General features: G+C 47.2%; 3 protein-coding genes across 7 annotated transcripts; 2 read left to right on the top strand and 1 right to left on the bottom strand.

The window, feature by feature from the left end:
* Nucleotides 1–4079: 4079 nt before the first annotated feature.
* SRSF9 (serine and arginine rich splicing factor 9) lies at nt 4080–26316 on the top strand. 4 transcript variants are annotated; one of them, XM_036353225.1, is made up of 5 exons: nt 4080–4995; nt 7338–7498; nt 10798–10970; nt 12836–12984; nt 25392–26316. In XM_036353225.1, the coding sequence occupies exons 1-4, from the start codon at nt 4808–4810 to the stop codon at nt 12977–12979; spliced, it is 666 nt and encodes a 221-aa protein (XP_036209118.1). In that variant the 5' UTR covers nt 4080–4807; the 3' UTR covers nt 12980–12984; nt 25392–26316. The 4 variants fall into 4 exon arrangements, with proteins under 4 accessions (XP_036209118.1, XP_036209117.1, XP_036209119.1 ...); XM_036353224.1 differs by lacking the exon at nt 25392–26316 and adding an exon at nt 21849–22623; XM_036353226.1 differs by lacking the exon at nt 25392–26316 and adding an exon at nt 18387–18521.
* On the bottom strand, nt 14803–24613 carry GATC (glutamyl-tRNA amidotransferase subunit C). Its single transcript, XM_036353227.1, has 3 exons — nt 24275–24613; nt 16271–16374; nt 14803–15172 (listed from the first exon to the last, which is right to left on the bottom strand). The coding sequence occupies exons 1-3, from the start codon at nt 24583–24585 to the stop codon at nt 15120–15122; spliced, it is 468 nt and encodes a 155-aa protein (XP_036209120.1). The 5' UTR covers nt 24586–24613; the 3' UTR covers nt 14803–15119.
* Nucleotides 24613–26316, top strand: TRIAP1 (TP53 regulated inhibitor of apoptosis 1). 2 transcript variants are annotated; one of them, XM_036353230.1, is made up of 2 exons: nt 24613–24813; nt 25392–26316. In XM_036353230.1, the coding sequence occupies exons 1-2, from the start codon at nt 24634–24636 to the stop codon at nt 25473–25475; spliced, it is 264 nt and encodes an 87-aa protein (XP_036209123.1). In that variant the 5' UTR covers nt 24613–24633; the 3' UTR covers nt 25476–26316. The 2 variants fall into 2 exon arrangements, with proteins under 2 accessions (XP_036209123.1, XP_036209121.1); XM_036353228.1 differs by having other exon boundaries at nt 25295–25431.
* Nucleotides 26317–26429: the final 113 nt, after the last annotated feature.

Here is a 26429-nt window from a genome sequence, read left to right as displayed (position 1 = left end):
CCAGAAACATCGACGAGAGAGATCAATCAGCTGCCTCCTGCACGCCCCCCAGTGGGGACGTGCCCACAACCAAGGTATATGCCCCTGACCTGAATCGAACCTGGGACCCCTGAGTCCGCAGGCCAACGCTCTATCCACTGAGCCAAACCGGTCTGGCTCTTTTTTTTTTTTTAATCCTCACTTTAGGAAATGCTTAGAGAGAGGGAGAGAGGAGAGAGAGAGGGACATCGATGTGAGACAGTTGCCTTCCGCATGCTCCCTGACCAGGGATCAAACTAGCAACCCAGGCCGTTGCCCTGACTGGGAATTGAATCAGCAACGCTTCAGTGCCTGGGATGACACTCAACCAACTGAGCCAACTGGTCAGGCCCATTGGTGCCATTCTTATCATATTAGGAACGGTTAATTTTATTGAACTCCCTTATATACAATTTTTCATTTTATTTATTGATTTTAGAGCGGGAAAAGAGAGAGAGAGAGAGAAAGAGAGAGAGATTTGTTGTTCCACGTATTTATTGGTTGATTCTTGTATGTGCCCTGACCAGGGATCGAGCCCACAACCTTGGTATATCCGGAGGATGCTCTACCCAACTGAGCTACCCTGCCAGGGTTGAACTCCCTCATATTTTAAGAGAAAGCTTATCCCTGCAGGAAGGACAGTCCTACCCCATTTATCTGACTCAGATGTCCATTCCTCATCATTAGGTCATGCACCTGGAATTCTGTTTTCAGTGGAGAGGCACATAGAGCCTAGCGTCATCGCACTTCTTATCCTTCTTCTTTCTTTCCCCTCCTTCTATGTCCTCTACACATATCTGGACTCATCACCACCCATCCCCTGCAGGTCATTTCCATCTGCTTTATTCCCCGTCTCAGAATGCTACCACTGCCTAGCCAGGTCCCCACCACAGGAACCCGGGAATCAACCTGGTCTCCTCCTTCCTCAGCCCTCATGTCCAATCTATGTCCAGGTCCTATGACTTAATTTCCTTGAGAAATCCAATCTCTATCTCTTATCACCTTAAATCGGGTCACTGGCATCTCTTCCTTGGGTAATTGCAGTGGCCTCTTAGCTAGTCTCCTGGTACCTCCTCCCCTGCTACTTTCCCATGTAACCTGCTAGTCACTGGGGCCATCTGGGGCTATCCCTGTTCTTACCTATACTCATCTTTTAGGCTAATCTGAACACACTATATATCTTCCCAGAACAGTAAGAATCCAACTTCAAAAATTATTAATGGATAATGTAGTTATATATACATATACACATATATATTTAAATTTATTTCAGAGAGGAGAGGGAGAGGGAGATAAAGAGGGAGAGGGAGAGGGAGAAATAAAATGTCAATAATGAGAGAGAATCATCAATCAGTTGCCCTTGGCATGCCCTCCACCGGGGACCTCCTAGTTTATAGGTTGATGCTCAACCACTGAGCTACACCTTAGCTTTTAACAAAGGAATCTATGAGGCCACAGGAGGAGGCTTACACTGCAGTTTAACGAAAATACTTCCTACACTGACCTCTTTTTTTTTTTAATATATTTTATTGATTTTTTACAGAGAGGAAGGGAGAGAGATAGAGAGTTAGAAACATCAATGAGAGAGAAACATTGATCAGCTGCCTCCTGCACATCTCCTACTGGGGATATGCCCGCAACCCAGGTACATGCCCTTGACCGGAATCGAACCTGGGACCTTTCAGTCCGCAGCCCGACGCTCTATCCACTGAGCCAAGCCGGTTTCGGCCCTACACTGACCTCTTAATTAACTCTCCTTTTTCCCTAAGTTCCCCCATACTGGCAGCTACTGTCACCTCTCTCTCTCTCTCTCTCTCTCTCTCTCTCCTCCTTTCCTCTACTATCCTGCAGCTGCCCTCTAGTCAAATGAGCTCCCGGTCTCCTTCCCAACTTGCATATCTCCAATCCCCTCAGTAGCCACTTTCTACAGAGGTCTCATCCCAACATAATTCCTTAAGATCCTTCAGTGGTTACTCACTGCCCTTACAGAGTCCAAACTCCATAATATGGTCTTCTAGGCCTTGAAGCCTCCGCTCCAGCTCCTTCTCCCTCCTTTCCCCCAACTTGAACTCGCCCTAGCCATACGGAAAGGAAGTGGGGATTGCCCCTGGTCCGCCAAGCTCTCTTCTATCCAGGCAATCACTCGTGCTGTCCTTTTTGCCTGAAAAGCCCTTCCCTTCTTCCCTATGGTTAACTCCTACTGTTCTTTCAGGGCTCAATCTAAACACCTACTCCTGGAGGCCAGCTTTATAAACATCTATGGCATTAAATGGTCGTTTCACTGCAGCTGACCCTTATCACAACTGTGCTTTAAATCAGCGGCCGCCAACCTTTCCGACCTCACGGACCACCAGTGGTCCGCTAACCACCGGTTGGCGACCGCTGCTTTGAATGACTGAACAGCAACTTGAACAGACACCTTGAGGACAGAATGATATTACTGCATGCCATGGGCCTCCCACAGGGCCTCACCTATAGCATGCACTTGATGATGCTGAATAACTAGATGAGCAAATGCTCCAAAGGGCGTCCCTGCCTAGGGCTGGTGGCCTCAGCAGAGAATGGAGCCCACGGCCCCCTGAGCATGAAGCAATACTTTTGGCCTCGTTTGGGTCCTAACCTACAAAGGTTAGTACCTGGGCTCATAGGAACAAAACCCACCTTTGGGGTCCCATGGATGATCAGAAATCCGTCCTAGCAATTTAGTTGCGCGCCTTCTAACTCAGGAAGGCTGTACTTGCCGCACTGATTGCCATATCTGGGCACAACATGTTCTAGGCTAGGTGTGACCCGCTTTGGTGACTGCAGGGTGGCAAGATTTTGCATAATAGAAGCTGAATCATTACTATTCATAAGCAGTCTTCCACCTAGCGTCCTGTGAGGCCACTTAGCTGATTCCATTTATCTCTCTCCCTCGGAGATTACCTAATTGTCTCCAGTGGTTTTTTTTCTTTTCTTTCCTGCAGGTAGGCGTGGTAGAACTCAGAAGGTGCTGTTAACACCCCCCCCCCAAAAAAAATGAGGGGCTTTGGGATGCCTTTAGGGTCCATAAGCTCCTACAAGGCTGTGTACTCAGACTCAAGATCACACTGGACCAGGGCTCTTTCCTGCTTGTCGTTTGAAGGCCAGCAAAGAGCAACTAGAAGCTTTATACAGTCCAGAATACAACAGGCAGTCGTGAGTGTTTTATTTTAGAAATAACTTCCTGTGTTTTATTCCAATTATAAAAGTAGTACCTGCTACTTACAATTTGATAAATGCAGAAAAGCATAAATAAAGAAAAATATAGAAATCATTTCCATCAAGAGATATCTCCACAACGATTTGGAAGGTTATTATCTACCATGCTTTTTGTTACATGGGGTGAAAATATATATCTATATCTATATATCTATATATCTATATCTATATCTATATCTATATCTATATAGCATATATATCCCACGTTCAAAGGCTGTTAAATCACGTTGTTTACCCATATCTTCAGAAAAAAATCACTTTTACTGTCGTGGTAAACAACCTGCTTCCCTATTTATAATGGTCTGGCCCTCTAGCAACTTCAGCGCGAAATTATAGCTAATTTGCCTACAAACGTCAGGTGATCATAATAACGTTTGTATATACCAGTGGGTATATACACTGGCCACTCAGTGTATATACTCATTGTATTACATATACTCCTAGTATTATATATATTCATAGTATTATATAGAACTGGATAATTTGTAAATTTTTATTCCCTTTTTTGTTGTTAATCCTCACTCACGGATGTTTATTCCATTGATTTTAAAAAATACATATTTCTTTATTGATTTCAGAGAGGAAGGGAGAGGGAGAGAAACATGGATGATGAGAATCATTGGGCGACTGCCTCCTGCGCGCCCCCTACTGGGGATCGGTGCCCTGACCCAGACTGGAACCTGCCCTCCCGGTTCTCAGGTCCATGCTCAACCATGAGCCACGCCCGCGGGGATGCACTGATTTTTAGAGATGGAAGGGAGGCCAGGAGGGAGGAGGCGGGGAGGGAAAGAGAAACATCTATGTGAGAGGCACATGGACCGGTTGCCTCCCGCACGCACCCGAACCGGCCCGGGGATTGAACCCACACCCTAGGCACCTGCCCTCCAGCGGGAATCAAACCCGCGACCCTTCGGTGTGCGGACGTGCGCTCCAACCACGGCGCACCCAGCCAGGGCTCTAGGCAACTGTAAAGGGGACAGAGAGGCCCAGAGGCTACTGACCTGAGGCTGAGGGCCGCGACGGCCCGGCCCTGCCCTGCCCTGCCCAGCCGCCGGGGACAGGCCCAGGCGCAGCGGGGTCAGCCCGGGCCTGACTCTCCCCCGCCCCCCGCCCCGCACAGCCCGCGGGACACTGGCGAGAGCTCACAAACGCCTGAGGTAGGCGGCGCGACAGAGGCAGAAAACTGAGGCCCGGGGAGCCTGTCACTTGCCCACGTGCACGCGGCTAGTGAGGGAACTGCCTTCGGGAACTGAACCCCATCAGCTGGACTCCACGACCTCCCTTTGGACGCCCAGGAGCCCGCCGGCCCGCACAGGGGTCCGCGGGCCAGTGCGCACGCGCCAGCCTGGCAGCCGCGTCCCCTTTAAGAGGATTCCTTTGGCTTCCTCCGACCCCTTTGCTTCCGCTCCGCGTTCCCACAATGCTGTGCGGCTGAGCGCCTCCGAGCCCGCGGGGACGCTGCGGGGGGACCCCGGCTGAGGAGGCTGAGGAGGCGGCGGCGGCGGCGGCGACGTGGGCTGCGGCGGGCCCGCGGCGTCGGGGGGTGCGGATGTCGGGCTGGGCGGACGAGCGCGGCGGCGAGGGCGACGGGCGCGTCTACGTGGGGAACCTTCCGACGGACGTGCGCGAGAAGGACCTGGAGGACCTGTTCTACAAGTACGGCCGCATCCGCGAGATCGACCTCAAGAACCGGCACGGCCTGGTGCCCTTCGCCTTCGTGCGTTTCGAGGACCCCCGGTGAGGCCCGCGCCGCCCGCCCGCGCCCCGGGCCCCCGCCTTTCCTCCCCCTCCCCCTCCCCCGGCCTCCCCTCCCCTTCCCGGAGCCTCCCCTCCCCCTCCGCGCAGACCCTCCGGGCGCCCCCAGGTGGAGGCTGTGGCCTCCTCTCCCTTCGGCTCCGGGCCGTCCTTGGCGCCGTCGTCACTTCCTCTATTTTTGTTTTTGTTTTTTACTTCAAAATCTAAAAGCTGGGTCTCGGGAGGGTCCGAGAGCGCTTGACCTGGCGTCAGGGACGGTGCAGATGGTCACCTCGGCCTCGCGGCTGGAGCGGCGCCCCGCGGGGGCAGCGGCCTGGGCACCTCGTCCTCGGAGCTGGCCGGGGAGGACTCGGCGGAGAGCGGGAGCGGCCGGGCGCCCCCCTCTCCGGCCCCGCACTGACGGGGGACACACGCGGGGCTGTGGATGCCTTCGGGGGTCGCACAGGGTCCCTGACGGAACCGCTCTCCGTCCGCGCGCCCCGCCCCGCCGGGTTAGGGCTCGTCCTTGTAAAAGCATCGAGGATCTGGAGCAGCTTCCGAAGCTGGCGGAGGGCCTCTCGCCTTCTCGCGTGAGGGAGGCGCCGCGAGACGCGGAGGGACCCCAGGATCTGAAGTGCTGGGCCCCCAGCGGGCCCCGAGGGGTCTTCGTGGTTTTGCGAGCTTCGTGCGCCCTCGCCCGGGGGAGACGGGGGACTTCCAGGGCCGCGGCGGGGGCCCCCCCGGAAGGACTGGCCGCCGGTGCCCTGCTCCTCGGGCGTGTGGTCGGGGGCGAGGGGAGCGTTTGAGGTGGGAAGGCAGGAAGCACCCTGAGGCTTTGGTTGCCATTTGCCGCAGAAATGTAACCGGCATTTCACACCTCCCTCCATGGGTAACGGCCGGTGTGGTTCGAGCAGACCCCCTGCACCGTGCTAGGCATTTAGCACTTTCCGCCTCTGAGGTAGGTATTGTTAATCACCTTTTATAGATGAGGAAACTGAGGGTTTAGGTAATTGATAGAATGCTAGTAAGGAATCAGGGTAGGACTTGAATTCCCTGTTCTGCCCTTTTGGAATACAAACTTACTGTATAATATGCAACATCATTATCTCTCCCCTCATTTCTTTAATAATAGAAAAGCTACCATTTGATATCACTAGTTGCCAAGTTTCAAGCAAAGCACCGCGCACATAGGATCTTATTTAATCCTAAGAGTAACTTTGTGAGAAAGACATCAGTGATTAAGATGTGAAAACCTGACTCCTTACCCAGAGACAGCTACTAGTGAAGAACAGAAGAATGATGGTGCTAAAAGTCTGCTTTAAACCAACCTTAGCAGGCCTGCCTCTCTGCCACTGCATTATAAATACAGCCAGGGTGGCCCTGGATGTGTTCTCCTTGCTTTTAATTCTAGGACCAAAATCATGATTAGTGACATGTGCCTGTGACAACGGAACGAGGCCTTCGTTAGTATCTCTTCAGCTCTGCTTGTCCACCAAGCCCTGAGGCCATTCTCTCATCCAGTCCTGGAGAGTCAGTTTAGTGTTCCTGCCTGTCCTAGAGCCTACAGAAAACTAAGAGTAACTTTATCTTCTTTGGGGAAATTGTACCCAGATAGCGGTCTTGCCAACTTCTCCAAACCATGCTGAAACATACGCTTGAGGGAGTTTTATGTTCCTCACAAAACACTAAATTGCATTTGTCTTTTGAGCTTTCTTTTTTTTTAATATATTTTTATTGATTTCAGAGAGGAAGGGAGAGGGAGAGAGAGATAGAAACATCAATGAAGAGAGAGAATCATTGATTGGCTGCCTCCTGCACGCCTCCTACTGGAGACTGAGCCGGCGGGCATGTGCCCTTGACCAGTATCGAACCCAGGACCCTTCAGTCCGCAGGCTGCCACTCTATCCACGGAGCCAAATCGGCTAGGGCTTGAGCTTTCTTTTTAAATGGGTTTTTCTTTCTATAGACTTGATGATACTAGGCCTTGTCGAAGAATATTAAAGGACTAATGTGTGGTATGCATTTTGAGAAACTGCACTCCCAAGTTAAACACTTTTATTGGCAAAATCGGTCATCTATTTATTCCTTTTTTTTGTTTGTTTCTAAATTAGTCCTCCTGTAAGTAATCTGTTTATCCATTCACTATCATTTATACCTAGAAAACCCCGTGTGTGATAGCTGTAAAGTTTAATTCCAATATTATGAAAATTCTTCAAAGCAGTATTGCATCAAGATCCTGTTTTGTTTTCTCACTCTAGGTTTTCCTTTCATACTTGTTACTTATGCCCCTCACTGGGAGTCATTCAGCCTCCTGAGCAGCACTAACACCAAATTTTTCTTTGCAGAGATGCTGAAGATGCAGTTTATGGAAGGAATGGTTATGATTATGGCCAGTGTCGACTTCGTGTGGAGTTCCCCAGAGCTTATGGAGGTCGGGGTGGGTGGCCCCGTGGTGGGAGGAATGGACCTCCTACAAGAAGATCTGATTTCCGAGTTCTTGTTTCAGGTATGTTTCTTTCAAACTGAATGAGATGATGCATGTAAAATACTTAGCACAGTCTGGCCTCAAGAAATGTTAGCTGTTATTCTTCAGTGCATGGCATACATGGGTTTTTTTTTTCCCCTTAGCCTATACACACTGACAGTCTGAAACCCTGCCCTGTCTTGCCAGTGAGGGAGGTATCTTGCAAATGAAACTTCACCAGTAGTAGCCTTGTTAGAACATAAAGGTGGTGTTGTTTTTTTAATATATTTTTATTGATTTCAGAGAGGAAGGGAGAGGGAGAGAGAGATAGAAACATCAATGATGAGAGAAAATCATTGATTCACCACCTCCTGCATACCCCACACTGGGGACCAAACCCACAACCCAGGCATGTACTCTTGGCCGGAATTGAACCTGGGACCCTTCAGTCTGCAGGCCCACGCTGTATCCACTGAGCCAAACCAGCTAGAGCAAACGTGTTTCTTATAAAGGAGTTTTCTAGTGTTGAAAGGGAAAATGATAGCAAAACCCCTTGAGCTGTAATTCTAAGGATTTTTTTAAAAATATATTTTACTGACTTTTCACAGAGTGGAAGGGAGAGGGATAGCGAGCCAGAAACATCGATCAGCTGCCTCTCACACACCCCCCACTGGGAATGTGCCCGCAACCAAGGCACATGCCCTTGACCGGAATCAAACCCGGGACCCTTCAGTCCGCAGGCCGATGCTCTATCCACTGAGCCAAACCGGCCAGGGCTGGTTTTTTTGTTTTTTTTTTAATGTACCATGGTATTGGACTTGAAAAGATATTCCAGAAGCCAGATTTAAACAAGTTACCCAGCTGTGAATCCTGAAAAAAGACCAGTTTTTATGGTGGTTTTGGGCTTATCCTATATAATAAAAGGGTAATATGCAAATAAACTGAACGGCTGAATGACCAGTCACTCTGATGCTCACTAACCACCAGGGGGCAGATGCTCAATGCAGGAGCTGCCCCCTGGTGGTCAGTGCACTCCTACAGGGAAAGCTCCACTCAGCCAGAAGCCCAGAAGCTCAGAAGCAGGGCTCACGGCTGGCAGGCAGCGGTTTTGACAGGAGCCTCTCTCGTATAAAATAAGAAAAACAACTTAGTGTCTTACAGATTGTATTTCAGAATATAGAACAAAATATCTAGATTGACAAGTGATAAAATAATATGCTCAGGTTTATTCATCTTTTGAAATAACAACACTGGTAAAGACCTGGGGTCTTTTGCACATTTTGTGGGTGTTTTAGGGCCCTGGTGGAGTAAAATGTCTTGGGGAACCTGGCACCTTTTTCTATGGGAGTATCACAATCACAGCTGATTCCCATTGTGCTTAAGAGTGATACTCAGTGTCTGCCTATTGCAGTGATGGCGAACCTTTTGAGCTCGGCGTGTCAGCATTTTGAAAAACCCCAACTTAACTCTGGTGCCTCGTCACATATAGAAATTTTTTGATATTTATTTTATATATTTAAATGCCATTTAACAAAGAAAAATCAACCAAAAAAATGAGTTCGCGTGTCACCTCTGACACGCGTGTCATAGGTTCGCTGTCACTGGCCTATTGTGTCCCTTCTTAATTTTATTTTTTTTAAAATATATTTTTATTGATTTCAGAGAGGAAGAGAGAAACATCCATGATGAGAGAGAATCATTGATTGGTTGTCTACTGAACGCCCCTCTCCCCCCCGCCTCCAACTGGGGATTGAGCCCGCAACCCCGGCTTGTGCCCTTGTTGGGAATCAAACCTGGGACCCTTCAGTTCACAGGCCGACACTCTATCCATAGCCAAACCAGCTAGGGCTTTTTTTTTATTATTATTATAATGTATTTTTATTGATCTTAGAGAAGAAGGGAGAGGGAGAGAGAGAAACATCAATGATGAGAAGGAGTCATTGATTGGCTGCTTCCTGCACACCCCCTATAGGGAATCGAGCCTGCAACCCGGGCATGTGCCCTTGGTTGGAATCGAACCCAGGACCCTTCAGTCCGAACACTGACACTCTATCCACTGAGCCAAACTGGCCAGGGCCGTCTTAATTTTTTTAACCCCAGGACTCTGTTCCCTCCTTCAAGAAGTCATACAGTTGTTTTTTCCTCTCCATGCTGCTCTGAAATCCTGCCTAGAAAACTGTTAGGAAATGGCTGCAGTCCTGAGCTGTGAGCGGTAAACACAGCCTTTGAGAGCAGGAGCACATATCCCTTTAATGACATCAGGTAGGGTTGTATGACTTCCCGCTAGTTTTAGCGTCTGAGTCTTACCTTTCCCCCACTGTACTGAAGAATATTGATCTCTTAAGAGGTGTTTGTCAGTTAATCACACCTACAAAAAACCAAAACTTTAGATTTTTGTTAACTTCCATTACATTTTGGTTATTTCATTGGATGGTTTCAAATTCCCATGTCCTGGGAACCCTGTCAGGCAAGAAATCATTGATTGCCCAGACGGGTGTGGCTCAGTGGTTGAGCATCGACCAGGAACCAAGAGGTTGCGGGTTTGATTCCTGGTCAGGGCATGTACCCAGGTTGTGGGCTCGATCCCAAGTGGGGGGCATGCGGGAGGCAGCCGATCGATGATTCTCATCATTGATGTTTCTGTCTCTCTTTCCCTCTCCCTTCCTCTCTGACATCAATAAAAATATATTAAAAAAAAAAAAATCATTGATTGGTACTGAAATATTTCATATGGAATAAAGAACTCAAAGTCTTGGGAGTTTAGTATTAATTGAGGGACAAAGAAAGAGAGGCTATGAATTCTCAAGAGATACTAAAACTATAATGAGATGGACTTCTTGCTATCTTGGGGAGGCTTGTTCTGGAAGATTAGCCTAGGATTAGCTTCTTTTTTAAGAATATCTGATTCTACATATTTATTTTTTAATCCTCATCTGAGGATATTTTTACATTGATTTTTAGAAAGTGGAAGAGGGAAATATCGATGTGAGAGAAACACATGGATTGGTTGCCTTCTGCACAAGCCCCGACCAAGGCCTGGGCCAGGGAGGAGTCTGCAACCGAATTACATGCCCTTGACCAGAACTGAACCCCGGACACTTCGGTTCACAAGCCAATGCTCTACCCACTGAATCAAACTGCTAGGGCTCTAGGACTAGCTTCTTAAGGTGGTTTGCCACCTATACTTTAGTGCTCTTTGATTTCGTGTCCCTTACCAGGATTTGTGATTTGGGAACTCTCAGGATTTAAAAGTAGTGGAGAAGGGACCTGAGGTATTGCTGGCTCTTAACAGGACATTTCACACAGCTGAAGGATTGGCCTCTTATGTTCTCCATACCTAGGACTTCCTCCCTCAGGAAGCTGGCAGGACCTGAAGGATCACATGCGAGAAGCTGGAGACGTCTGTTACGCAGATGTGCAGAAGGATGGAATGGGGATGGTTGAGTATCTCAGAAAAGAAGACATGGAATATGCCCTGCGTAAACTGGATGACACCAAATTCCGCTCTCATGAGGTGGGTCCCCACCTTCTGTTGAGGAGCTTGTAGCCAGTCCACTCCACCCGAAGCTGACCTAGCAGAAGTAGCAACAGGCCATGCATTTGCCACTTGATGACCTCACAGTACCATTAAAGATCTATCTTAAGTGGACAAAGCCAAGGAATTCATCATGCCTAAGCCCTGCAGGGTCATAGCAGAGAGAAATCTGCATTCATAGTATTTTTAACCTGGAGAGAATACTGTGCAGTCTGTCATAATGTGGTGAGCTATTGTGATAACATCCTTCTCATAACTGGCTTAATCTTTAATGTCTCTGTGAACCTAAATATTATGGCTGTCTCTCCTCTGGGTCTAGTATGGGCTCTGCAAGCCAGCCTCATCTCAGCCTTTCTAGATACTGCTATTGGGGCAGAGTTGTCACTTCATTGTTCTTTCCCAAAGTAGTGCAGTATCCTTTTTGGAACCTAAGCCACCTTGTTATTTTTTTGTGGTTGATCACCTCACCCTCAGGGCTTAGTTCTGGATGTCCTTTCAAGAAGGCAGCTGCTGCCCAGTTGATTTAGCTGAGTGGATAGAGCTTCGGCCTGTGGACTGAAGGGTCCCAGGTTCGATTCTGGTCAAGGGCACATGCCTGGGTTGGGGGCTTGATCCCTAGTATGGGGCGTGCAGGAGGCAGCCAATCAATGATTCTCTCCTTCTCCCTTCTTCTCTGAAATCAATAAAAAAATACATATTTTTTTAAAAAGGCAGCTGCTGCTTTGGATATCTCAATCTGATTCGAATGGTAACTATCCCTTTGATACCATTGAGACCAGATATTAGACCAATTGGACTTTTTTTTTTTCTGGTTATCTTGCCTGACTTGCTATGGGGTTTAGTGATGTCTAAAGACATGAATATCTAGGCCCATTTCTTTTTCTAAGGATTCATATAATTCCCTAATATTATGGGGTGAGGGATGTATGGCTTAACAATGCTTTTGCTCAGACTAACTCTTAGGACTTGAAATTGGAGCAGAAATACAATAGCACCTAGTCAAATATATGCAAAGCAGAACTTCAGGTTAAATCCAATTATTGACTTCACGTAGGGGAAAAGCATCTTGCTCTTTCCTTTTAGCATATTTAGATTTTCTGAAAATGGTGGCTGATGGCAAAGGGCTTGGAGAAAGGCCAGGTTGAACGTGACTCCTGCTGCTTAGCTGAGCTCTCAATTCTGGTTCCTCCATATGCAAAATAGTCAGAATAGAACTGTGTTACAAGACTTGCTGGTAAGTTAAATTATGAAAAAATTAAAGCATCTAGCCCAAGTCCTGACACCTGGGAGATGCTGAATACAGGTTAACTCCTTCCATAGGTACCCACTGAAAGATGCATATGAGGCAGCAGGGGATTGAACTATACTGGTACAGGGTAGGACAAAAGTAAGTTTACAGTTGAGAGTATGTGAAACAGTTTATTTTTGTATTTATTAATTACTGTGTTTTTCCATATGAATAACTGTAAACCTACTTTTAAACCTACTTTTGCCCCTCCATATAATATATATAATCTCTGAGAGCCTTTCCAGTTCTTAGATTTTAGGGGGTTAGTGGCAGTTATTAAGATATGTTAGCAGTAATAGCTAGCATTTGAGCATTTACACATGTCAAGTTACGATTTATTATTTGTGTTACCTTGAGCAGATGAGAGCATTCTTGAAATGGACTAGTAAGAGTACCTACCCCAATAGAATTGCAGTGGTTTGATGAGATTAACATTTGCCAGGCAAATAGTTAGTGCTCAATACATCACTATTATTGTTAGGCAGTTATGCTAGGTGTTGGTAGACTTTATTATTCTGGGTCTTATTTTACATTTTACTTTTTGTTTGAATTTCAGGGTGAAACTTCCTACATCAGAGTTTATCCAGAGAGAAGCACCAGCTATGGCTACTCACGGTCTCGGTCTGGGTCAAGAGGCCGTGACTCTCCATACCAAAGCAGGGGTTCCCCACACTACTTCTCTCCCTTCAGGCCCTACTGAAACAGGTGATGGGAATTTTTTTCTTTATTTTTTTAGGTGAACTGAGCTGCTTTGTGCTCAGAATTTACATTCCAGATTGATGATTTAGTGTCTTAGAAAAATTTTTTTAATTTTTTTTAAAGGAAATAAAATTACATAATTTCTACCAGGGCCATATTAGCAGTGAAACATTTTCAACTGCAGAAATTGTGGTTTTGGTTCAGAAACAAGTTGTATATTTTTCACCCCTGATTATGGGAAAAAAAAAAAATCAGTGCTATGTGTTTGTGGGTTGCTCTGCTATGGAGATCAGCAGTTACTGTGACTAAATGGACCCATTCTGTTTAGAAATATATTTTAAATGTTTCATAATTGACATGTGTGGTTGTCCTTGATTAAGTTCATAGATTTCACCAAACAGGCATACTGATTAAAAATAACTGAGTTGTAGTGATAGCTTGTGCTCAGTTGGTAAGGAGCAGGAATGGATAACTTTGGGGATAAAGATAGTTGCTCTGCCCTAGCCGGTTTGGCTCAGTGGATAGAGCATCAGCCTGCAGACTGAAGGGTCCCGGGTTCCATTCAGGTTAGGGGCACATGTCTGGGTTGTGGGCTCAATCCCCAGTAGGGATCGTGCAGGAGACAGCCAATCAATGATTCTCATCATTGATGTTTTTATCTCTCTTCCCTCTCTGGTATCAAATATATATATATAATTTAAGGTAGTTGCTCTGATGATAGTTTGAGAACTTCTATCCCAAGGGCAGTTCAGGTTCTCTTTTTTTCTTCTCTTTTAAATATATATTTTTATTGATTTCAGAGAGGAAGGGAGAGATAGAAACATCAATGATGAGAATCATTGATCAGCTGCCTCCTGAACGCCCCCTACTGGGGATCGGGCCTACAAATCGGGCATGTGCCATTGACTGGAATTGAACCCAGGACCCTTTAGTCTGCAGGTCAACACTATCCACTAATCCAAACCAGCTAGGGTCTAATCACTTTTACTTCTAAATATGTCTCATTTATCTTTGCTACCTGAACTTTAAAAATTTTTTTATTTTTTAATTATAATTTACTTTCAATATTATTTTGTCTTGGTTTTGGGTATACAGCATAGTGGTTAAACAATCATGTACTTTACAAAGTGCCCCCCACTCTCCACTCCTGATATTTCCAGTACGCACCTGGCACCATACAGTTACCACTATATTGACTGCTGTGCTTTACGTTCCCGTGACTATGTTGTAACTACCAATTAGTACTTCTCAATCCCAACCTTTTCACCCAGTCCCCCAGCCCTTATCCCCTTTGGCTACTACCAGTCCACTCTGTATCTATGAGGTATGTGAGCTTAAAAAAAAAAAGTCTTGTGGGTGTGTGTGTGTGTGTGTGTGAACACAGCATCTTGGATTCTGCTCAATTCAGTAATTATGGGGGTCAACTATGTCCCAGGCCTGGGGGTATATTTTTTACATATCCCACTTTACTGAAGTGTAACATGTAAAAAAATATTTAATATATACAACTTAATGACTTTGGGGTTAAGTATACACCCCTGAACCCACCACCATCAAAGCCATTAAGTTCTCTTCAGAAAGTAGAACTGCATGTGTGGTTAATATCCCCTTTGCATGTAATCACTTTGTGGGATGGATGTCAGGAATTGCAAAGCTGTACAGTCTACTTTGAACACTCTTCAGAATTTAGCAGAAAGTTAACCCTCTGTTCAGAACAAAGTGGGTACCCAGGAACAAACTCAAGTGTGTTTGGTAAAGATAAAAGGGTGCTCAGGTCAATGGAAACAGCAACTAAAAAGGACAACTTGGGTTATCACACTGTGGTCAGATACAATGTCTAACAGATTATATTAAAAAAAATTCACTTAAGTACAATTGGGTAGACAGTTTTGGGAGGAGATAATATCTTCCAGAGTGAACATTTCATTGGAAATAGACAATACCTTAGCTTCAGGAACACATTGCCTTGTTTTGGCTAGATCTTTCCCAGTTCTGTCTTCAGAAGAGTTAATTACTAAGAAAAATACTTAATCATTGATTTTTTCCGGTTACTGAGGGAAGTGGGCACTTTAGTATTCATAATAACAAAATACTATCGTGCTTCCATGTATTCACAGTGTACCCCTTCCCAGAATAGCTCTTCAGCTCTGTGAGAAGGGCTCTTGTTCATCCAGCTTTGGCAAAGAGATATTACCTGTTTGAAAATAATAATAAAGAAGCATGTTATAGCTGACCCTGCTTTCCCAGCTGGCTCTTTTGAGCTAACTTATCATTGGTTTGTCATGGAAAATAAACAATGAAAGTAAGTGTAGCTACAACCTGTTTTTTTAAATAATCAGTTATAAGTGAAGCCTAATTCACTTTTCAATAAGGAGCAGATTAATGTTAATTAACCATCTATATGCATATAGGAAGGGAGGGAAGACTATGACTGTGAACTCACTTTGTCCCAAGAAACAAAGTCTGACACAAGGTTCTGTTTAGAAGTAACATGTGATCAGTGGATATGTCTGCTGAAACTGTGATAGCCGTCAGGCTCTGAGATAGATTCAGAAGTCTGTCTTCTCTCCACAGTTAACTGAGGCGGATTAGTGAATCAGGCATGGTTTAGAGTTCACAAATGTTTTAGCTTTCCTTCCAATCCTTGCTTCAACCAGAGCCTTCCTTTAACTGGTTGGTCTTGATCAAAGAGGTAATCCCTGAGCTGGAGGGCTGATGTTGCCCTGGACAATGCTCGGAACGATTCTCTGCTGAAGGATCTCCTGAACTTGAGGTTGGCATTGGAAAATCATCTACCTGAGTGCTTAGGCTACAAATACCTATACGTATGCAGAAGCTCTGAGGGCCCACTTATCTGCAGAAGAAATAAAAAAACCCACCCAAAGTTCTGGGTTTTATTATTGGCCCAGAATTATTTTTAAATTTTCACTTAAAATAGTTGCAGTGAGGTTTAAAAATGCAGATTTTTATACCAAGGGTTGCAAACTGATAGCTCACAGAATACATCTGGCTTATAGGTATGTTTTATTTGCATGGTCTTTTTTTTTTCTCATTAGTTGCCAGTACTTAAAATTTGGGAAATACCACACAAAATGCCAGATGTCCACGTTCTCTGGGACATTCCTGCCTGAGAAGCAGTGAATACCAGTTGCCCCTTTAGGTAGAGCTTGAGCTTCAGATTTGCTACTGGACATACTCGTCCCCACCCCAGTTCTATCTGGGGAATATACAGTTCCTACTGTATTCTTAATTTACTGTGGGACAAGCTTGTTAAACTTTGGGAAACACGTACCTGGGGGAGCCACAAAATACTCCTCCACAACTCGATGGGAGTTCTGTAGTAGTTCTTCAGCACAGTTGCCCTCTACCACATTGTCGGATCTCAGGTAAAGACATCTACAAAACCAGAAGCTTAAGGTTACCTCTTGGGAGAACAAGGCTTTGAAGACATGGGTGGAGAGGGTCAAGGATGGGGGAACAAAGACAGCATATTCTTGAGTTCTGGGCACTGCTCAAAAGTGGAAGAGATATGCCCTAGCTGGTTTGGCTCAGTGGATAGAGCGTCAGCCTGTGGACTGAAAGGTCCCAGGTTGGATTCCAGTCAAGTGCACATGCCCAGGTTGTGGGCCCGACTTCTAGTAGGTGGCATGCAGGAGGCAGCCAATCAATGGTTCTTTCTCATCGTTGATGTTTCTATCTCTTTCCCTCTCCCTTCCTCTCTGATATCAATAAAAATATACACTGAGTGGCCAGATTATTATGACCACCTGACGTTTGTAGGCAACTTAGCTATAATTTCACACTGAAGTTGCTAGAGGGCCAGACCATTATAAATAGGGAAGCAGGTTGTTTACCGCAACAGTAGAAGTGATTTTTTTCTGAAGATATGGGTAAACAACGCGATTTAACAGCCTTTGGACGTAGGATATATCTGAACATGAGTGGCCAGATTATTATGACCACCCCATTAGTACTTTGTTGGGCCACCTTTTGCCTTCAATACTGCCGCGATTCTTCTTGGCATTGACTCCATGAGATGTTGAAAGGTGATGCCAGGAATCTGACACCATGCCTGATGAATAGCACTGTCCAGTTCTGTGAGATTTGATGGTTGTGGAACCAGCTGCCTGATGGCTCTTTTAACTTCGTCCCACAAATGCTCAATTGGATTGAGATCTGGTGATTGTGGGGGCCACCTAAGCAAGGTAAAGTCTCCCTCATGTTCTTGAAACCACTCCTGCACAATACGAGCACCGTGGCATGGCACATTGTCTTGTTGGAAGAAGCCATCTCCATTGGGATACGCCATCAACATGATAGGATGAACTTGATCAGCAATGATACTTAGGTATGTTGTGCTATTCAGACGTTGTTCCACACGAATTAAAGGGCTCAAATCATGCCAGGAAAACATGCCCCAAACCATAACACTGCCCCCACCAGCTTGAAGGGTTGTACTCATGTATGTGGGATGCATACTTTCATGCTGTTTCTGCCAAATTCTCACTCTGCCATCTGCATGATGCAACTGGAAACGTGATTCATCGGGCCACATGACTTTTTTCCAATGCTCGACTGTCCAATCCTTGTGTTCCTGTGCAAACTGGAGACTTTTTATCTTGGTAACTGCAGACAGCAAAGGTGTTCAATCAAGCCTTCGGCTTCCATATCCCATACGATGCAGTGTACAGCTAATTTGCCTACAAACGTCAGGTGGTCATAATAATCTGGCCACTCACGTTCAAATATATCCCACGTTCAAAGGCTGTTAAATCGCGTTACTTACCCATATCTTCAGAAAAAATCACTTCTGTCGTGGTAAACAACCTGCTTCCCTATTTATAATGAATGGTCTGGCCCTCTAGCAACTTCAGCGTGAAATTATAGCTAATTTGCCTACAAACGTTAGGTGGTCATAATAATCTGGCCACTCAGTGATATTTTTTAAAAAGTGGAAGAGCTATGGTCAACATTAGATTAAGTGACAGTGTACAACTTATAGATTCTTCCAACAACCCTTTGCAGCAAGTGGTTATTACTCCTTGGGATTGAGAAATTAAAATATTTTTGGATAATTACTATGGGTAAGTTTCTTTTGGTGGAGGTAGGTAATTAAAGGCAATTGAAATACAATATGTTAAATCTAACAGGTAAGCACAGCTTGTCAAGGGAGTAGAAAGGGACACCTGACTCAGCCTGGGTGAGGAACAATTACTCAGAAGAGGTGATGTCATTGCTAAAGGATGGGCAAAAAATAGCTGGATTGGGAGGATGGGAAATGGACTTCCTGGCAGGTAACTTGCTCAAGAGTGGTTTATAAGTGACTTATGGGTACTAGTTCCTCAGTGCTGGACTAGGATCCGCGCCCAGTTCTGGTACTCCTAAGACAAGTGCTTTTTTCTTTACAGCCACCTTTGTGGAGATAAAAGTGCCTCCCCTTGCAAGATGTACCACAAACAACTCAGGACTTGCCCACTAGTAGCTTCATTAAAGTATGCAGATGGCAAACTAGTGAAACCAAACAGGAGCTGAACATCTATGAGGCTTCACTACTGTTTCAAGGTTTAAGAGTACATGACAGGAGGTCTGAGCCTGCTTCCAGATACTCGGGCTGAAAAATTAGCAGTCTGCTCAGTCACTGGTAGGGGAGCAGCGAAGCTCTTTCTGCTTTGAGCAAGGCATACACCTAGGGCAAAACCTAATGGAACAAAGGGGCAAGGATGTGACGTGAACATCTGGGCAGAGGCTGCCTAGAGGACTAAGTTGTAAGACTTTTTTAAGGGAAAGGACTAGTTCTTTTTGTGGCCTTAGACTAGACACAGTAAGCACTTACTCATAGTATGAAGAGTGGACAGCTGGGGTCCATTCCAGGACAGGCACTCTCTTAACTGGTCTTGAACAAGTATGATTTTTTTTTTTTAATATATTTTATTGATTTTTTACAGAGAGGAAGGGAGAGAGATAGAGAGTTAGAAACATCGATGAGCGAGAAACATCGATCAGCTGCCTCCTGCACATCTCCCACTGGGGATGTGCCCGCAACCCAGGTACATGCCCTTGACCGGAATCGAACCTGGGACCTTTCAGTCCGCAGGCCGACGCTCTATCCACTGAGCCAAACCGGTTTCGGCGAACAAGTATGATTTTAACAGACCTTAAGTTTCTTGCCAAAAAAAGTGAAGGTTTCACTACTGTTTTTTTGTTAATCACATAGAGTAGCTGGGAAGTTTAAATAAAATGATGTTAAAAAATATCTGATATACTGGGTTTTATTCTCATGTCACTAAGAGATGGATGCTGAATAGCACCTGCTTTATTTATCCTATCTAATAATAGAGAAACATGGTAATTAGCGTACAACCGCTACCCTTCCCATTGGCTAATCAGGGAGATATGCAAATTAACTGCCAACTAAGATGGCAGTTAATTTGCATATGTAGGCACAATGCTGGGGGGCAAAAGGGAAAGGACGGAAGAAGCCCCCTGCCACTGACGATGATCTGAAACCCAGGGGGGAGCTAAGAGCCGGGGGCAGGGCAAAGGGGGCCCTGGCAGCCACCTTTGAGCTGGGGGTCCCCTGCCCAGGCCTAATGCCTTGGCCAGAGGCATTAGGCCTGGGCAGGGGCAGAGCCTGCAACCGTGGGGAGCTGGGGGTCCCTGCCCAGACCTAACCCTCGGTCAGAGGCGTTAGGCCTGGGCAGGGGCAGAGTCAGCAATCGTGAGCAGCTGGTGGTCCCCTGCCCAGGCCTAATGCCTTGGCCAGAGGCGTTAGGCCTGGGCAGGGGTGGAGTCAGCCATCATGGGGCGGAGTCAGCGATCCTGGGCAGCTGGGGGTCGCCTGCCCAGGCCTAATGCCTTGGCCAGAGGCATTAGGTTGGGCAGGGGCGGAGCCGGGGATGGTGGGAGCTGGGGGTCCCCTGCCCAGGCCTGACACCTCTGCTGGAGACCTCAGGCCTGGGCAAGGGGCCGATCCGGGGATCAGAGGGTGATGAGGGTCAACTCCTCTGGCTGAGGCATCAGGCCTGGGCGGGGGGCGGAGCCAGCAATTGGAGGGGGTTGGGAGTCCCCTGCCCAGGCCAGAATCCTGGGCCAAGGGCATCAGGCCTGGGCCAGGGGCCGATCCTGCAATTGGAGGGTGATGGGGGTCAACGCCTTTGGCCCAAGCGTCAGGCCTGGGTGGGGGGGTGGAGCCGTCAATCGGAGGGGTGTGCGGGTCCCCTGCTCAGGCCTGATACCTGGGCCAGAGGCCTCAGGCCTGGGCGGAGGGTGGAGCCAGCTATGGGAGGGAGATGGGGGTCCCCTGCCCAGGCCTTACACCTCTGGTGGAGGCATCAGGCCTGGGCAAGGGGCCAATCTGGCAATCGGAGGGTGATGGGGGTCAATGCCTCTGGCCAAGGGGTCAGGCCTGGGCAAGGGTGGAGCCCGTGATCGGGGGAGATGGGGTTCCCCTGCCCAGGCCTGAAGCCTGGGCCAGAGGCGTCAAGCCTGGGGCGGGGATGGGTGGGGTGCCAAGCCGCAGATTGGTGTGAACTACAGAGGAAGCACCTTTTCTGACCGCTCATTGGTTAAGCTCCCTATATGCCACTGGTAACATTCTTAGTAACTTGGGTAATAGGAATCCAAAACGGTGACCTAGGGTTTTTCACCACACTTCTGGTGAAAAAAACAAAGGTCCGCTGCTGGAGGGCTAAGAAATGTCATATCCTGCCCTAGCCACTTTGGCTCAGTGGATAATGCCTTGGCCTGCCGATGGCAGGGTCTGGGTTCAATTCTAACCCAGGCATGTACCTAGGTTGCAGGCTCCTCCCTGGCCGGGGCCCAGGTCAGGGCTCATGCAGGTGGTAACCAATCAAAGTGTTCCTCTCATTTTGATGTGTTTCTCTGTCTTTCCCTTTCTCTTTCACATTCTCTAAAAATCAATGGAAACATATCCTCAGGTGAGGATAAAAAATAATAAAGAAATTATTATTATATGAAAGACACATCTTGAAAATGCCTAAAAAAGTTGTCATTTTTTCATGGTGATGGGACTGGAGTCCGTGTTGATGAAAAAACCTTGCTGGCTGCAGTGACTGGCAGTGGCTGCAGCAGCGGGGTGATGGGGCTGGTGCCTTCCCCTGATCAGCCCGGTCACCTCCCACAAAGGGAGGCCAGACTGCAGCTTAGGCCCGCTCCCCAAGGGGAGCTGGGAGCGAGCCTAAGCCGTCACTAGGACATCCCCTGAGGGCTCCCAGTATGTGAGAGGGGGCAGGCTGGGCTGAGGGACACTCCCCCCCCCCCCCCGCACGAATTTCGTGCACCGGGCCCCTAATTTATTTATATTGATTTCAGAGAGGAGGAGAGATAGAAACATCAATGATGAGAGGGACTCATTGATTGGCTGCCTCCTGCATGCCCCCTACTGGGGATCAAATCAAGCCTGCAACCTGGACATGTGCCCTTGACCAGAATTGAACCTGGGACCCTTCAGTCCTCAGGCTGACACTCTATCCACTGAGCCAAACCAGCTAGGGCGCACCTGCTCCTTTTAGAAAGAGTTAGCACACCCCAAGTACACATCAGTCCCCTCTACTCATTCAGAGTATAACTGCACTTCACCTGCTGTAATCACACTTAACCTGCCTAGTCTCTACAGACTGGAGGGGTGCCCATTGTTCCTGGGCCCTTGGAGATTTTGATGAAGACTCTCCTACTGCCAACAAGTTAAAAGCCACTGCTTTCCAACAGTTGATCTAGTAGCAACTGATTTATTCACTTCACCATGGGTGACATTTCCAGGAAAAAATTCATCCCTTTAATTATCACACATTTCCCTGTTTATAATGATGTTTCTAGAATAAACCCACACCTCCCTGTTTTCTTCATCATAGGCTACTGAGCCCAGGGTCTCTATGAGAGTGGCACTACAAGCAGACCCTTCACTTGGCAAGTAGATTAACTTTTCTTGACCTCGGAATCGTGTAAGACACCGAACAGGAATTGATGAGCTCTTCAGGTGCTGTGAATCAGTCACTGACTAAATGCCTACCTCACCTCAGCTTTCTCAGTCCAAGTTCTACAAGAAAGTTTAGCCCAGATGCCGTAGGACACCCATTTTGATGATCAGCTCTGTGTCTGGGCTAATATTAGTTATATAGGTACCTATCCTTGGAAGGATTGAAAAGAGTCACTTGGATCTGTGTTCTGGTTCAGATGAAGAACCTGCTTGAGAAAGGCTTCAGCTGTCAACTAGAAATCCCTGCCCTCCAGAGCTCACAGACAGTACTAAACTGGGAAATGCAAATAAAAAGTATGAATGGAGAGGAGTATAGCAGCGCGGAGGAAGAGGCTCTGCCAGCCTCGGACTGACACTAGGGCAGTTCTGCTGTTTCAGTTTCTGCCCTTCCCTGGTATCAAGCTGGCTGCCAGGAGTCATTTCTCTAGGCACCACCCTACTTCTATCTACAAGCATTCTCCCTCCCTCCTAATTTATTTCTAGTTTGATGCAGTCCAGACTGAAAGTTAATCATTTTGGCTCAGAGTTTTTGGTTCAAATAAGGTTCCTGAGGGCCATCCTAAGCATTGAAGTATTTGGCTGCAGTCAGAGACGTCATCTGAGTCAGCCTCTGGCTTTGAGATGAAAGAGAATAAAGTTTCTACAGCACATCTAAAGCAGTAAGGCTCTGAATTCCAAACCCTGACATCTCTCACTCCCTGGGAAACTTTGGGACATGTTACATAGCCTGTCTGTTAGTTTCTTCATCTATAAAAGAGATACTAGTATTTCCTTATTTTTTATTTATTTTTTTAAATATATTTTATTGATTTTTTACAGAGTGGAAGGGAGAAGGAGAGTTAGAAACATCGATGAGAGAGAAACATCAATGTGAGAGAAACATCAATCAGCTGCCTCCTGCACACCTCCTACTGGAGATGTGCCCGCAACCAAGGTACATGCCCTTGACCGGAATTGAACCTGGGACCTTTCAGTCCGGAAGCGGACGCTCTATCCACTGAGCCAAACTGGTTAGGGCAGGGCTGTTTCATTATTATTTTATATATTTTTATTGATTTCAGAGAGGAAGGGAGAGGGAGAGATAGAAACATAAATGATGAGAGAGAATCATTGATCGGCTGCCTCCTGCATGCCCAGAAATGTGCCCTTGACAGGAATGGAACCCAATAGAACCCAGGACCCTTCAGTCCACAGGCCAACCTTCTATGCACTGAGCCAGACCCGCTAGGGCTGTTTCATTATTTTTAACAGCTGCTGAATAGTCCATTGTATGATGATGTATTTAGCCACAAAGGATACTTAGATTATATCTGTTTCTAGGGCAGCGGTTCCCTTTGGGGGGGTCGAACGACCCTTTCACAGGGGCCGCCTAAGACCATCAGAAAACACATATATAATTACATATTGTTTTTGTGGTTAATCACTAGGCTTTAATTATGTTCAATTTGTAACAATGAAAATACATCCTGCATATCAGATATTTACATTAAAACTCATAACAGCAAAATTAGAGTTATGAAGTAGCAACGGAAATAATTTTATGGTTGGGGGTCACACAACATGAAGAACTGTATGAAAGGGTCACGGCATTAGGAAGGTTGAGAACCACTGATTTAGGGGGTTTCTTTGTTTCTTCCTTACTATGAACAGATTTGCATACCCTGGATACTTGTACACACAGCTTGGTGCACTTTCACAGATAGTTCCGTAACCACTAGGTCAGACAATACGTACATTTAAATTTTTGAAAAAATAAAAATTTGAGACATGAATCCAACTTAGCAAGTCAGATATTAACTTATTTTAACAAGAGACATAACAACAAAAATAGGACAGTCAAGAAATATATCTGCAGAAAACCCAATTAAGATAAGGAAGTGGGGAGGGGATTTGGACTGGTCAGGGCAGGCCCTTCAGAGGAGCTAAATAGACCTGCGAAAGAGACAGATTGTTCAAGAAAAATGGAATAACAAGTGCAAAGATCCTAGCGAAGGAAGGATTTGGCGCGTCGGAGAAACGCATGGTGCCCACGCGATTGGACTGGTCAGGAGTGTGTCCACGAGCAGGGGGAGCTCTTGAAGGAGAACCTCCGAGACCATCCGCAGGTCGGGTTTCGTTCCCGGTGACACCGGGAGGAATTTAAACGCGAGGAAGGACCCGCTGGTCACACTCCCCCGCGGTGACCGGGGCGAGTTCCTGCCTCTCGCCCAAGGCTCTTCCTCCCTCGAGGCCGAGACCCTAATCGCCACCCCAATGCCTGCGCAGGCCCCACAGCCAGGCGTGGGCCGCAGCCGGGCTCACCTGTCCTCCAGGACCGACTCCAGGGGCTGCACCCCGTCCGTGTCCACGGCGCGGAGCCGGTCGGCGAAGGCCACGGCTCTCTCCAGCCGCGCCACGGCCTCGGGGCCGCCGAAGTCCACCAGCGCCAGCCGCTCCAGGTGCTCGACCACCTCGCGGGCGATGCGCCCCGTTTCCGGCGCCGCCCGCCCCGCCTCCCGCCCCGCGGAGACACCCCCGCCTCCGGCCTTCCCCGGAGACCCGGCCCGGGAGGCGAAGCCCCGGCACCCGCCCCGCGGGGCCCGGAGGACGCGCCGCCCCGCCCGCGCCCACATGCCGCCTCCTCCCGCACTCCGGCCCGCGCCCGCCGGCGACGCCGAGGAATGACGACGTCAGAGCGCGCCGCCGCCGCCGCCATGAACAGCGTCGGGGAGGGCTGCACCGACATGAAGCGCGAGTACGACCAGTGCTTCAATCGCTGGTTCGCCGAGAAGTTCCTCAAGGGCGACAGCTCCGGGGACCCGTGCACCGACCTCTTCAAGCGCTACCAGCAGTGCGTCCAGGTGAGCGGGCCCCGCCCCGCGCTCCCCGGCCCTCGCCTCGGTCTGGAGGGCGTGGGGCCGGGGGTGGAGAAGAGCCTTGTCATTGAGGCCCGGGCAGGCCGCCGGGAGCTCTCCCGTGACAGAGTTAAATGCTTGCTTCCCACGGAGCAGTCACATTCTGTGGTTCACTCGGGGCTCATCGTGAACTTGCAAGTGGGCGTAGTTCTATCTGAAAACGAGCACGCACGCCCAGGAAAAGGAAGTGCTGAGGCCGAGTTCACTAGAATCGTTGCCTTTGGGGGGGGGGGGGGGGGGGGGCAGTGCACTTTTCCATTCTTACTGTTTGGGGGTGAGGCTGGGTGTTAGCCTCTCTCTGGCCTGTTAAGACATTATAGAGGGCTTTATTTTTTGTTATAAACCCTTTATTGGCCTGATGGAGGGCTTTATTTTTTGTTGTTATAAACCCTTTATTGACCTGTTTTCTCTCCCTCCCTCCCTGCAGTTGCTGTCTTTATCCCAATTGCAGACAGGAAAAGTGAGGCTTGCTCAACGCCAGTAAGCTTCATATTGACCTTTATAATGTTCTCTTCTCCCACCAGAAAGCAATAAAGGAGAAGGAGATTCCCATTGAAGGACTGGAGTTCATGGGCCATGGCAGAGACAAGCCTGAAAGCTCTTCTTGACCTTGTCAGTCACCTTGAAAATAGACTCCTCAGATCTGGAAATTTGAGCCCTCTGGATTTTGTCAATTAAGTTAGCTGTGAAGACAGCCATCAATTTAATGAGGACTTATTTTCCTCCTGGATGTTTTCCTCTCACTTTGAACCATCACTTTTTACTTTGGGATGATTTCTCACTTGCTGTGCTAAAACTGAATGATTTCTTGAGATTATGGTTGCAATACTTCATCTGGGATCTTGTATCTAAAGACTGATAAACTTGTCAGGATAATCATGGTTGCCTGACCCCTAGAGTTATGCTTCAAAGGACATTAGATATACTGTACTGGGGTCATTGTTCATGGAAGCAACTGGTTAGGACCTCTTTTCTCTCAGGGAGCTAATCCTCTGAAAAGGGATCCCAGCATGACTGTTTCAATCAATGCTTGGGAGCAGTTTTATTTTTTTATAGTAACTTAACTGTTCAGATTGCTCAATGGTGGACTGGGTTAGCCAACAGGAAGCTTTAACAGTTCCCGGCCTTAACAAGAGGTGTCAGATCTCAGATTAAGATGTGAAAGCTTCAAGAACGTTAGTGCGAACACCATTTCAGAGTTCAGAGTTCAGTCATTAAGATCCCCGGAGTATGCTATGGAGGAAAATCCTAAATTGCAAAGATTTGCTGCTGTGGCCAGCTTTCAAGCTAAGTCAATGAATTAAGTCAACCTGTATATCATGAAAATGCCAAAATACTGTATCTGGTTAGGGAGAAAGGCATTTGCTTTATTTGCGTTGTTTACCCACCCTGCTCTGTAATATCTGTAATCATGAAGATGGAATAAATTGTAACATTTCGTTTCTATCATTATTTGCCCCTTGAACTCTGCACTTTATAAAACAGCTATTCGCCCTGTTATCACACATATCCCATATATACAGGGGGGCTTTATGTTTTATAATATAAAGGTGAGGGAAAAG

Source organism: Myotis myotis, unplaced genomic scaffold, assembly GCF_014108235.1.
Source record: "Myotis myotis isolate mMyoMyo1 unplaced genomic scaffold, mMyoMyo1.p scaffold_m19_p_20, whole genome shotgun sequence".
Lineage (NCBI taxonomy): Eukaryota > Metazoa > Chordata > Mammalia > Chiroptera > Vespertilionidae > Myotis > Myotis myotis.
Note: the sequence above shows the minus strand (reverse complement) of the source record. Positions and strands in the feature narration are given on the sequence as shown.